The sequence below is a fragment of the Mustela erminea genome, chromosome 4 (assembly GCF_009829155.1).
Source record: "Mustela erminea isolate mMusErm1 chromosome 4, mMusErm1.Pri, whole genome shotgun sequence".
In the NCBI taxonomy this organism is placed as follows: Eukaryota; Metazoa; Chordata; class Mammalia; order Carnivora; family Mustelidae; genus Mustela; species Mustela erminea.
The window spans coordinates 89,238,146-89,251,794 of NC_045617.1; the positions used below are offsets into that span (position 1 = coordinate 89,238,146).

Sequence of the window (13,649 nt, forward strand, 5' to 3'; positions counted from 1 at the left end):
ATGTAATTACTGATATATTTGGCTTTAAAGATTACCTTGTGATTTTTTTGTTGTTGTTTGAACCACCTATTTCATTTCTTTTTCTCTTCTTTCTTACCTTCTTTTGCATTAAGTAGTTATTTCTTTCCCCCACCCTTTATTAACTTGTCGTACATTCACTTACTACTCTCGTAAGGGTGACTCTAAAGCAGTTTTATTCCGACGTGTCAGTAATGACAGGATAAACAACTTGTACCAGAATGTGAACCAACACGTTGTTGATCTCAGCACAACTCTTACTATGAGAGGGGTGCCTGGGTGGCTCCGTGGGTTAAGCCTCTGCCTTCGGCTCAGGTCATGATCTCAGGGTCCTGGGATGAGCCCCGCATCAGGCCCTCTGCTCAGCAGGGAGCCTGCTTCTCCCCGCCCCCCACCCCGCCTGCCTCTGTCTACTTGTAATCTCTCTCTGTCAAATAAATAAATAAAATCTTAAAAAAAAAAAACAAAAAAAACTCTGGCTATGAGAAAAAAAAGTCAGCTAAATTAAACTGTTACTAGTTGATTTATCTTCTTGTCACAACAAGCAGTTTGTATGCCGCTGGTCCATGGAGCGTACTTTGAGTAGCACTGCCCTAGAGGTTACTTGTGCATCCCTGATACTGGAGGCCAGCGCTATGTTTCAGCCCTGAAGGGTGGAAGTCTAGACATCGCCACTCAGCTTTTGCTGGTTGTAGATGGGACTGGAGCTATAGTTTTTCCTGTAGCAGTTGCCTAGAGTAGAGGGGTTCTTGTTGAAAGTTTTCTCTCCTGCTGGGTTACTTCTTTCCTGTAGCTGAGAGAGCTGGCTTTTATTGGGGCTTTAAAAAAAAAATCTGTGCCCATTGGCATTTTCAGGTTACCAGCTTCTTAGAGCTCTGCCATGTCATTTTTTGGGTTCTCTGAGGTCCCTAGCCAGTCTGCCTTCTATCTAGCCACCTCTCTGAAATCTTCTGGTGTTCTTTTGCATATAATATCCAGGATTTTTAGGTGTACTTAGAAAACTAGAGAAAACTAAACCTACTCCCTCTAACCTGATCACTGGAACAAAAAAATCCATTTTTTTTTTTAATGGATTCCAGTTTTCTGGTGAAATACTTCATTTTTTCCTCAGTTTTCTGACCATGTAAATCGTAGTTATTTTAAAGTCATGGTCTGATCTGGGAGTGCCTGGGTGGCTCAGTCAGTTGAGCTTTCAATTCTTGATTTCAGCTCAGGTCATGATCTCAGGGTCATGGCCTTGAGCCCTGTGTCAGGCTCTGTGCTCAGTGAGAATTCTGCTTGGGATTCTCTCCCTCTCCCTCTTCCTCTCCCTCTTCCCCTGCCCCTGCTCTCTCTCTCTCTCTCTCTCTCTCTCTCTCTGTAAAGTGGATAAATAAATACATCTTAAAGTCATAGTCTGATAATGTCATTATCTAGATCATTTGTAGGTCTATTCCTGTTTTTTTATGTTTTTGCTTCAGATGTTTTCCTTCAGATGCTGAAGGAAAAGCAGCTCCAGAATGTTGGCTCACCTCCTTCTGCCATGCCCCTTCTCCATGGTTTTATCCCCTCGAGTCCTTATTGTCTCAGCAGCTCTCTAATGATTTCAAACTTTTCTTCCTAACTGATCTTTTCTGGTTGTTCTTAGGGGGAAATGTTGGTCAGCCTCAAGCTTCCATCATGACTGGATGCAGAAGACTCACATGTATCATTTCTTGAAAAAGCACCATTAGTAATTCATCTGCCTATCCCTGCTTAAAAATCAATTGCCTAGGGGCGCCTGGGTGGCTTAGTCATTAAGCATCTGCCTTTGGCTCAGGTCATGATCCCAGGGTCCTGGGATCTAGACATGCGTCAGACTCTCTCTCATTTTGATTTTTAGTCCTTTAAAATGCTTAGTAACTTTTTATTGACATTTGTCTTAGATTTCAGCAGTCTTGATTTATGATTTATATAGCTTTGATTTTCTTTATAGATACTGGATGTAGATACTATATCCCTATGCTGGTGGCTTTCTCAGATTTGGAAATTTTGGAGTCCTTCTCTTCTCAAATACGGTTTCTGTCCATTCTCTTTCTCATTGCCTTCTGATAGGATGTTCTTTATTACAAAATCTTAGATACTGCATGATATCTTTCTCCTAAGAAGATTCTCCTTAATGTTAGGCAGCTGGAGAGAGGCCTGTCACCTTAGTCCAGTTAGGAATTGACATGACACCAGGTTGTTTTGGCAAGACTCTGTCTTCTGAGTCATCCTCACCCCTGCAACATTATCCTCCAAGATTTCCCAATCGAGAGCCTAGAGGGTTCACAAGAGTCCTCCCCTCTCTAGGGTCCTGAACTTGTTTTATTTCCTCCACTTGCTAAAACTGCCACATCGCTCCTCTGTTCTTCTAGTCTTTCTGCTCTTAGACTTCTGGCCTGCATAGCTTCAGAATTTTGCAGGTATCTTATGGGGGAAAATGGAAGAAAATTGGACTCCATTCCTACTCTTCTGTTCTTACTAGAGTCCTGACCTCCCCACTCCCCACACCAGATAAAATCTTTGGTTTTTCTTCCTGTTAGCAGTTTTGTCAGACTCTTTCCCAGGATCTTCTGTCTCATTTTGTCCAGTTCCCAGAAGAGTCAGATGCTGAAGGAAAAGCAGCTCCAGAATGTTGGCTCACCTCCTTCTGCCATGCCCCTTCTCCATGGTTTTATCCCCTCGAGTCCTTATTGTCTCAGCAGCTCTCTAATGATTTCAAACTTTTCTTCCTAACTGATCTTTTCTGGTTGTTCTTAGGGGGAAATGTTGGTCAGCCTCAAGCTTCCATCATGACTGGAAGCAGAAGACTCACATGTATCATTTCTTTTTTTTTTTTTTTTTTATTAAAAGATTTTATTTATTTATTTGACAGAGAGAAATTACAAGTACACTGAGAGGCAGGCAGAGAGAGAGAGAGAAGGAAGCAGGCTCCCCGCTGAGCAGAGAGCCCTATGCGGGACTCGATCCCAGGACCCTGAGATCATGACCTGAGCCGAAGGCAGCGGCTTAACCCACTGAGCCACCCAGGTGCCCCCACATGTATCATTTCTTGAAAAAGCACCATTAGTAATTCATCTGCCTATCCCTGCTTAAAAATCAATTGCTTAGGGGCGCCTGGGTGGCTCAGTCATTAAGCGTCTGCCTTCGACTCAGGTCATGATCCCACGGTCCTGGGATCGAGCCCTGCTCTCTGCTCAGTGGGGAGCCTGCTTCTCCACTCTCTCACTCCCCTTCTTGTGTTCCCTCTCTTGCTGTGTCTCTTTTTGTCAAATAAATAAATAAAATCTTTTTAAAAAATCAGTTGCCTAGATATTAGTGAAATGTTATATATCCGTGATAGAACTCCATATATTGATTGATCTTTTGGGTTAACTGAAAATTCAGTCTTCATTTTTAAATAACCTGGTCAAAAACCAAAACTAATAATTCAAGTGATGACAGTATCTTATTTGTTCTAATTTGTTTTTGTTATATGTGTCCTAATTTATAGTCAGCATTACTCCTGTATGCTGTATCATGTTTAGCTTAACTAAAAGTGTGTACACAGGCCATTATTATTCAGTAAAGTTTTTCAGAGGAGTGTTTGGGTGGTTTAGTCAGTTGGTCATCCGACTTGATTTCAGCTCATGTCCTGATCTCAGGGTGGTGAGATTGACCGCCATGTCAGGCTCTGTGCTCATTGTGGAATCTGCTTGAGATTCTTTCTCTCCCTCTGCTCCTGCCCCTCCTGATGCTCACACTCTCTTGCTCTCAAAATAATAAATAAGATCTGTATAAAAAATCTTAAAAAATAAAATGGGGGCCCCTGGGTGGCTCAGGCATTAAGCCTCAGCCTTTGGCTGAGGACGTGATCCCAGAGTCTTGGGATCAAGCCCTGCATTGGGCTCCCTGCTCCATGGGAAGCAGCCTTCTCCCTCTCCCACTCCCCCTGCTTGTGTTCCCTCTCTCACTGTCTCTCTCTGTCAAATAAGTCAAATAAAAAATCTTTTTAAAAAATTAAAAATAAAGTTTTTCAGAGTCTTGGGGAACTATGGCCCATTTTGAATATGCTGTTAGATATGTAATGAGCCTTGCAACACAGGATTGAATACAAATTATATAAAGTGAATAAAATTGTAATTAAGGTAAGTAGCAGTAGTAAAATTTAAAGCAAAGCGAATTGTAGGCATTTAAAAATTAAGCAGTTTGGGGATGCCTGGGTGGCTCAGTTGGTTAAGTGACTGCCTTTGGCTCAGGTCATGTCAAGCCCCACCTCCCTCTCCTTCTGCCACTCCCTCTGCCTGTGCTGTCTTGCTTTCTCTCTCTCTCAAATAAATAAAATCTTTTTAAAAATAAATAAATTAAAATTAAAATTAAGCACTTTTAGGATAATAAGAAGTTCTAGGACTGTATAATAATGTTAGATGTTTAATGTTGAAGGTTACCTTGAAAGGTTAGCAACAAGCTAGGCAAGAGGTGATAAAGCCAAGCACTTAAAAAAAGTTTTTTGTTTTTTTCTGAACTTTTTTGTTCTTCTTTCCTGAACTTTTGCTCTTGCTTTCTCTGGTTTTCATTTTAGAAGTGGAAATACCTGAATAACTCCTATCTCTTAATGGGACATTACTAATGGACGTCTTAGTGATTTTTTTTTTAAGTTGACACCCATGACCATCAGAATCATTTTACTTTCTCAAAATCAACTAATTCAGCAAACAAAGAAAAGGACTGTTTTGTTTTGTTTTTTAAAAGATTCTATTTATTTATTTGAGAGAGAATGAGAGAGAGAGCATGAGAAGGGGGAGGGTCAGAGAAGCAGACTCCCTGCCAAGCAGGGACCCTGATGTGGGCCTCAGTCTCCAGGGACTCCAGGATCATGACTTGAGCCGAAGGCAGTTGCTTAACCAACTGAGCCACCCAGGTGCCCCAACCTTTTATCTTAACCTGTCAATACCTCCTCTTCTTCAAAGTTGACCTTAGTCTTCACTGTGTAGGAAAATGAACAGAACTTAATCCTGTTGATTTTTGAGGTCTTAGGTCCTATGTTTTGACAAGGTGATGATGACTTGAGTTTTTCAAAGGAATATTTAACTACATAGATTTTCTCTTTATCTGATAACCTCAGAACTTTTACATTAGAACACAGCCTTACTATATTCTTAGACTTATATCTTCTGCACTTTTTTGTCCTACTTTTTTAAAAAGATTTATTTATTATTTTAGAGAAAGAGAGCACATGTGGGCAGGGGAAGGGGCAGAGAGAGGGAGAGAAGTATGGAGCCTGGCATGTGGCTCGATCCCATGACCCTGAGATCATGACCACCTGAGCCGAAATCAAGAAGTTGGACACTTAACCAACTGAGCCACCCAAGCACCCTGTCCTACTTTTTGATGCAACTTTCTATATTGCTAATTGATTAGTGGGAGACCTAGTTAAGTAGGTTCCCCCCCAACGCCAGTAATACCCTTGAGCCTAGTTAGGCTAGAAAGGTAGGGGAAAACCATGATCATTTATAGCACAGTAATAATGAGGTATTCAAATAATATTAGACCTTCTGACTTTATTATGGAGCAGAAAAGGAAATGCAAATTTTTATAAAATAATGTCCAACCTCATTCAAAGTAAGATGAAATATAAAATCATCAGAATGGCAAAGATCAAATGTTTAAAGTTTCATTGTGTTACTGAAAGCATGAGGGGAAGGTCACACACTGTAGATGGACATATAAATTGGTGAGCTTCTTTGTGGAGACAGTTTGGTGATATCAGTAAAATTTATAATGTGCGTACACTTTAACCCAGTAATTCCACTTCTAGAAAATTATTCTATAAATATCCTTGCAGTTGTACACAGCTAATATTCATTGCAACATCTTTTGTAATAAATAGCAGAAGACTGGAAAAAATCCAGATGTCTCATGTCTCACCATTAAGGGCCTGCCTGGCTAAATAAAGTATGGTAGAAAAAAATAACCTGGTGATAGTTAAGACGATTGAGGGAATTTATATGAACTGATATGGAACAATCTCTAAAATACATGAAGTTAAAAAAACAAGTGCAGAACAGTGTTTATAATATGCTATCCTTTGAGGGTCAGAAATAGATATAATTAAATATATGTAGAGAAATAGGTATAGTTAAATATATGTATGCTTCTATCTACTTAGTAACACTTAACCCATATATTATAAATGTATATATGTATGTGTGTGTGTGTGTGTGTGTGTTGGTACATATATGTATGTATTATACACACACACACCATCTCTGGAAGAATATGCAAGAAAACTGCTCAAAGAGATTGCCTTTGCAAGGGGGACCTTGGGAGCTAGGAAACTTTTTACCTTTTTTTTTCAGTCATTTAAATGTATTTGCTTATTCAAAAATACATAGATATGTATATACATAGAAACAAAAAATAAATTTTAAAAGGAGATTAAGAGGAAATATAGTTTCATACGGAGTTCTACAGAATCTGATATGAACCTCTGGATCCTAGAATAATTATACCATACCATTATAGGTGTCTAAATGTCTCAGTTAAGGAAAATTTGCAGCCTGGTTCAGATCCCCCACCCTGAATTGTCTTTGAATAATGAGCCTTGGATCTGTCTCCTAAAATTCTGGCATCTTTCTCCGTGATGTAATTGTTGCTTCATACACGTGGCTGTTGGAGTAAGTAATTGTTATTTAGAAATAATGCATTTATGATACATAGTTACAGTGAAAGAGGTTTAAACTTCAAAGAGCTAACCAGTGTTGGTGACTTTTTTTAGCTTTCTAGTAAACAGGTTTTAATCACCAATGTACCCTGATACACTTTTTTCTAGGCTCGGATGCTTATCACAGAAGAAAACCTGATGACCATCATCATTAAGACTTTTATGGATCATTTGAGACATCGAGATGCCCAGGGTAGATTTCAGTTTGAACGATATACTGCTTTACAAGCCTTCAAGTTTAGGAGAGTTCAGAGCCTTATTTTAGATCTCAAGTAAGTTTTTGTTTAATTATCCAACCACTTGCAACTTGTAATATGTCAGTGTTTACCCATATGTTCATTGCTATTTTTATCTTGTTCAGGTATGTGTTAATTAGCAAACCAACCGAGTGGTCAGATGATCTGAGGGAGAAATTCCTAGAAGGATTTGATGCCTTTTTGGAATTACTCAAATGTATGCAGGTATGTATAAATGGAACATTTTAAAGAGAAGAACTTTATTTTTCTTTTTTTTCTTTCTTTTTTTTTTTTTTTTTTTTTTTTTGGTTTATTGCACTGAACATCTTTTGTGTTTTCATTTGGGGCACATTTCCAAAAGAATAATTTAGATGACTATAATTTGGACAAAGAAACTCTTCCAAAGAGTTTCTTTCTAAGAGTTGGAAACTCTTAGAATGGTGTAGAATGAATGACATCCAAGCAAAAGTTCTGGCATCTGCTGTTCTTTTGGTTACCATTAACGGGTTTTTTTTGAGGATTGCAAGTTTACTGTTTTTAATATGCTTACATGGAAATATTGTGAAGTTAAGAAACTATAATGTTTATTTAAGAAACTATAATATTTAATTTTTTTGTTTAATGTTTCCATAATTCTTTTTCTCTCCTTGGTATATTTATGTAATACAGTATAGAACTTACTGCCCTCTGTTTAATTCTGTTTTTTTGGAAACACTGTCCTATACAGAACAGAATCTAGAAGCAGAAGCTAACTGGTATGGTTTTAACTGTAAGAAGGTTGATATCATGCCAAAATATCTGAGCCATGCCATTATAATTCTTTTATTTTTTTTTTTAAGATTTTATTTATTCATTTGATAGACAGAGATCACAAGTAGGCAGAGAGGCAGGCAGAGAGAGAGGGAGAAGCAGGCTCCCTTGTCGAGCAGAGAGCCCGATGCGGGGCTCGATCCCAGGACCCTGAGATCATAACCTGGGCCGAAGGCAGAGGCTTAACCCACTGAGCCACCCAGGCATCCCCATTATAATTCTTTTAGTAGCTGTCTGGCTTCCTTAAGCAAGAAATAAAATCAACTTACCATTTTTGGAAAATATTCTGGTTTCTGTATTGGGTTAGGATGTTTATTATAATACTTTTCTGCTTTTCTATCTGTAGAAACTTTGGCCATTTTAAGTATTAGAGCTATCCTCTATTTCTGTAATCAGTTCTGATGCACCAAGAGGGTAGTTAGGCTAGTTTCTTTTTTAACTTTTCTCTCTCTCTCTCTCTTTTTTTTTTAAGATTTTACTTATTTATTTGACAGAGCACGCAAGCAGACAGAGCAGCAGGCAGAGGGAAAAGGAGAAGCACGCCACCCACTGAGCAGGGAGCCCAATGCAAGGCTCAATCCCAGGACTCTGAGATCATGACCTGAGCCGAAGACAGATGCTTAACCAACTCAGCCACCCAGACACCCTGTTAAGCTAATTTCTAAAACATTATATTCTTACTTAAAATTCTTCTAAAACTATATATTTTGGGGCGCCCAGCATGGCTCAGTCGGTTAAGCATCTGCTTTAGGCACAGGTCACGATCCCAGGGTTCTGGGATCAAGCTAGGTTGGGCTCCCTCCTCAGCAGGGAGCCTGCTTCTCCTCTCCCTCTGCCTCTCTCCCCTGCTCATGTTCTCTCTCTCTTTCCCTCAAATAAATAAAATCTTTTTTTTTTTTTTAAGTATATTCTTATATAACTATTTTGTTTATCTTTTTGTTTTCTATTTCTGTTTTGGAGGGGCTTTTTTTGTTTTGCTTTCTTTATTCTGTGAGAACTTTTAGTTGCAGATTAGCAATAATTACAAAAACTTTATTCTATTATATTGTAAAATATAAATTCATTACTATTTTAAAAACCTGTCCAATTTCTTTCAACAGTTTAGTCCGTAAATGATAGAGCTAAAAATATAACTTGAAGGATCGTTGGAGTGAAGTATACATTTTATTGTTTAAAACATATACAAGATTGCCTCAAAATTATTTGTTCTAATTTTTTTTAATTCCATATTTTAGAGAATGTTAATATAGAAACATGTAAGTTAGGGAGTTGGACTTCTTATACTACTTGAAGCTTCTTGTTAAAACTTGCATTTTACGTGTTTTTATAATCAAAATATATTCTATACTATTTCTTAAGTTTCATTGTAAGAGGACAAGCATAATTTTAATCCATTTAAAATCTTTTCTCTTCTTTTGGGGCACCTGGGTGGCTCAGTCAGTAAAGCGTCTGCCTTTGGCTCAGGTAATGAATCCCCTGTCGGGCTCTGTTCAGCAGGGAACCTGTTTCTCCCTCTCCTTCTGCCTGCCCTTCTGCCTGCTTGTGCGCTCTTTTTCTCAAATAAATGCATAAAATATTTAAAAAATAAAATTTTTTTGCTTCTTCTAAGGGAATGGATCCAATTACACGTCAAGTAGGACAGCATATTGAAATGGAACCAGAATGGGAGGCAGCCTTTACGCTACAAATGAAATTAACACATGTCATTTCAATGATGCAGGACTGGTGTGCTTTAGACGTGAGTTTCTTCGAGGGGTAGTGGGGAAGGAGATAAATGGAAGAGGGGCTGTAGACAGATTCCTAAGATTTCTGAGGACATTTGGAGGGGATAGTGGTGATACTTAACTCGTGAAATAACATTTTTTTCTTCTCTTACCTACAAATTCCATAAACGTTAAAATTCTGAAGCCTTAGGAAGAAACTTGGAAAACAGAGGAAGAAATGATCCACTCTCTCTTCTGTTACTGTCTACATTTTCCCCCCATAATCTCATCTAGATTTTGAGCTTATAAAAAGAGGTTAGAGATTTATTCAAAAATGAAGCTTTATAACTATTTCATTTGTTCTCTGTCTTAAAATTACTTTGCTCTCCTTTGGCTATAAAGTCTAGGTGAGAGCCTGTGTAAGTTAAGAGGTAAGAGAAGACTTCTATGAGATCTGAACTATGTGTCAGAGTTAACTGGTCAAAGAGCAAAGAATATTCCTGACTGTGAGACAGCTGCAGCATGCTCTGTTGATGAGAAAGAGTATGATTGGTCCAGGGGCCATGAGAAGGCTCAGGTTGGAGCACTGCAGTTGAAGGTAGAGAACTGGACAGGGACCTGATACTGCAGGGCCTTGGAGGCCATGGAGAGAAATTTGGGTTTTATTCTAATAGAGTTGGGATGCCACTAGTGGCTACTGTGCAGAAAAGGTAACATGATACAGGTTACATGTTGTTGTTTTCTTTTTTTTTAATTACTCTGTGTGAGAATAGATAGAGGAGAGGTCAAAATAGAAGCAGGGAATTTAATAAGTGGTTGGCTTTCCTTTGAGTTACTGGAGATAATTGGCCAGTTTTGAGAGAAATTTAGGAGATGAAATTGTAACTTAGTAATAGATTGGACAGTGGGAAATGAGGGAAAGGAGAGTATTGGAATAATTTCTAGATTTCCACAGCTGTAAGGAGATGGTGTTCCCTGAGATAGGGCACTGGTAGAGGGACTATATTGGGGGAGGGAAGATTGTGTTTGGTCTTGCCTATATTGATATCTGAGGTACTTAGTAAGTAAGTAAGTAAGTAAGAGGGCTTATTCAATGTTGTAGAAACCCAACTTTTTAAGTCACTTACAGAAAACCCTCTTTTTTAGGAAAAAGTGTTAATTGAAGCTTACAAGAAATGCCTTGCTGTATTGATGCAGTGTCATGGTGGTTTCACTGATGGTGAACAGCCAATCACGTTAAGCATTTGTGGACATTCAGTGGAAACTATCAGATACTGTGTTTCCCAAGAAAAAGTTAGCATTCACCTCCCAGTTTCTCGCTTACTTGCAGGTAAAGCATTTTTCCCCAAAAGAGAACCCTGAAATTATCTTTTAAGTTGTTTGTGGTTAATATTTATTGAATACTTTCTGTACATTATATTGAGAGTTTTATAAGCATTGACTTACTTAATCACCACATTGGCCTATGAGGTAGGTATTATTACTATTACATTTGCTTCACAGAAGGGAAGACTGAGACATAGAGGTGACTTCTTAGTGTCATGCAGCAAGAAAGAGTCAGAGTAGGAATTGTGAGGTGCTTTGGTCCCAGAAGCCATGTTTATAAGGACAGTACCATAGTGCTGCCTCAGGCTTCTAAACTGCACATACCACGTGTTGTATACCACATGGTTAACTCAGCCCACATTCAGAGTCTGTGTTGTTACCATTCAAATCACCCTGTCACTTAAGTGATTGCTGATAAATTGGAACCACCCTAATTTTTTTTCTTCTCCTCTGAACTGTTTCTTACTCATTTATTGATAACCTTTTTTTTTTAATATTTTTTTATTAAAAAAAATTTTTTTTTAATTTTTTATTTTTTATAAACATAGATTTTTATCCCCAGGGGTACAGGTCTGTGAATCACCAGGTTTACACACTTCACAGCACTCACCAAAGCACATACCCTCCCCAATGTCCATAATCCCACCCCTTTCTCCCAAACCCCCTCCCCCCAGCAACCCTCAGTTTGTTTTGTGAGATTAAGAGTCACTTATGGTTTATCTCCCTCCCAATCCCATCTTGTTTCATTTATTCTTCTCCTACCCACTTAAGCCCCCATGTTGCATCACCACTTCCTCATATCAGGGAGATCATATGATAGTTGTCTTTCTCCGCTTGACTTATTTCGCTAAGCATGATACGCTCTAGTTCCATCCATGTTGTCGCAAATGGCAAGATTTCATTTCTTTTGATGGCTGCATAGTATTCCATTGTGTATATATACCACATCTTCTTGATCCATTCATCTGTTGATGGACATCTAGGTTCTTTCCATAGTTTGGCTATTGTGGACAGTGCTGCTATAAACATTCGGGTGCACGTGCCCCTTTGGATCACTACGTTTGTATCTTTAGGGTAAATACCCAATAGTGCAATTGCTGGGTCATAGGGCAGTTCTATTTTCAACATTTTGAGGAACCTCCATGCTGTTTCCCAGAGTGGCTGCACCAGCTTGCATTCCCACCAACAGTGTAGGAGGGTTCCCCTTTCTCCGCATCCTCGCCAGCATCTGTCATTTCCTGACTTGTTTATTTTAGCCATTCTGACTGGTGTGAGGTGATATCTCATTGTGGTTTTCATTTGTATTTCCCTGATGCCGAGTGATATGGAGCACTTTTTCATGTGTCTGTTGGCCATCTGGATGTCTTCTTTGCAGAAATGTCTGTTCATGTCCTCTGCCCATTTCTTGATTGGATTATTTGTTCTTTGAGTGTTGAGTTTGCTAAGTTCTTTATAGATTTTGGACACTAGTCCTTTATCTGATATGTCGTTTGCAGATATCTTCTCCCATTCTGTCAGTTGTCTTTTGATTTTGTTAACTGTTTCCTTTGCTGTGCAAAAGCTTTTGATCTTGATGAAATCCCAATAGTTCATTTTTGCCCTTGCTTCCCTTGCCTTTGGTGTTGTTCCTAGGAAGATGTTGCTGCGGCAGAGGTCGAAGAAGTTGCTGCCTGTGTTGTCCTCAAGGATTTTGATGGATTCCTTTTGCACGTTGAGGTCCTTCATCCATTTTGAGTCTATTTTTGTGTGTGGTGTAAGGAAATGGTCCAATTTCATTTTTCTGCATGTGGCTGTCCAATTTTCCCAGCACCATTTATTGAAGAGGCTGTCTTTTTTCCATTGGACATTCTTTCCTGCTTTGTCGAAGATTAGTTGACTATAGAGTTGAGGGTCTATTTCTGGGCTCTCTATTCTGTTCCATTGATCTATGTGTCTGTTTTTTGTGCCAGTACCATGCTGTCTGATGATGACAGCTTTGTAATAGAGCTTGAAGTCCGGAATTGTGATGCCACCAACGTTGGCTTTCTTTTTCAATATCCCTTTGGCTATTCGAGGTCTTTTCTGGTTCCATATAAATTTTAGAATTATTTGTTCCATTTCTTTGAAAAAGATGGATGGTACTTTGATAGGAATTGCATTAAATGTGTAGATTGCTTTAGGTAGCATAGACATTTTCACAATATTTATTCTTCCAATCCAGGAGCATGGAACATTTTTCCATTTCTTTGTGTCTTCCTCAATTTCTTTCATGAGTACTTTATAGTTTTCTGAGTATAGATTCTGTGCCTCTTTGGTTAGGTTTATTCCTAGGTATCTTGTGGTTTTGGGTGCAATTGTAAATGGGATTGACTCCTTAATTTCTCTTTCTTCTGTCTTGCTGTTGGTGTAGAGAAATGCAACTGATTTCTGTGCATTGATTTTATATCCTGACACTTTACTGAATTCCTGTATAAGTTCTAGCAGTTTTGGAGTGGAGTCTTTTGGGTTTTCCACATATAGTATCATATCATCTGCGAAGAGTGATAATTTGACTTCTTCTTTGCCGATTTGGATGCCTTTAATTTCCTTTTGTTGTCTGATTGCTGAGGCTAGGACCTCTAGTACTGTGTTGAATAGCAGTGGTGATAATGGACATCCCTGCCGTGTTCCTGACCTTAGCGGAAAAGCTTTCAGTTTTTCTCCATTGAGAATGATATTTGCGGTGGGTTTTTCATAGATGGCTTTGATGATATTGAGGTATGTGCCCTCTATCCCTACACTTTGAAGAGTTTTGATCAGGAAGGGATGCTGTACTTTGTCAAACGCTTTTTCAGCATCTATTGAGAGTATCATATGGTTCTTGTTCTTTCTTTT

General features: G+C 38.7%; 1 protein-coding gene across 10 annotated transcripts in view; it reads left to right on the plus strand.

The window, feature by feature from the left end:
* UBR2 (ubiquitin protein ligase E3 component n-recognin 2) overlaps window positions 1-13,649 on the plus strand; it is a 131,776-nt gene that overhangs the window by 67,017 nt on the left and 51,110 nt on the right. For 9 of the 10 annotated variants that reach the window (XM_032339992.1, XM_032339991.1, XM_032339989.1 and 6 more), the window contains 4 exons: window positions 6,830-6,993; window positions 7,083-7,182; window positions 9,377-9,505; window positions 10,617-10,800. In XM_032339992.1, coding sequence (XP_032195883.1) covers window positions 6,830-6,993; window positions 7,083-7,182; window positions 9,377-9,505; window positions 10,617-10,800 — 577 coding nt within the window. The remainder of the gene's footprint in view (window positions 1-6,829; window positions 6,994-7,082; window positions 7,183-9,376; window positions 9,506-10,616; window positions 10,801-13,649) is intronic. The other variant, XM_032339993.1, reaches the window with a different exon arrangement.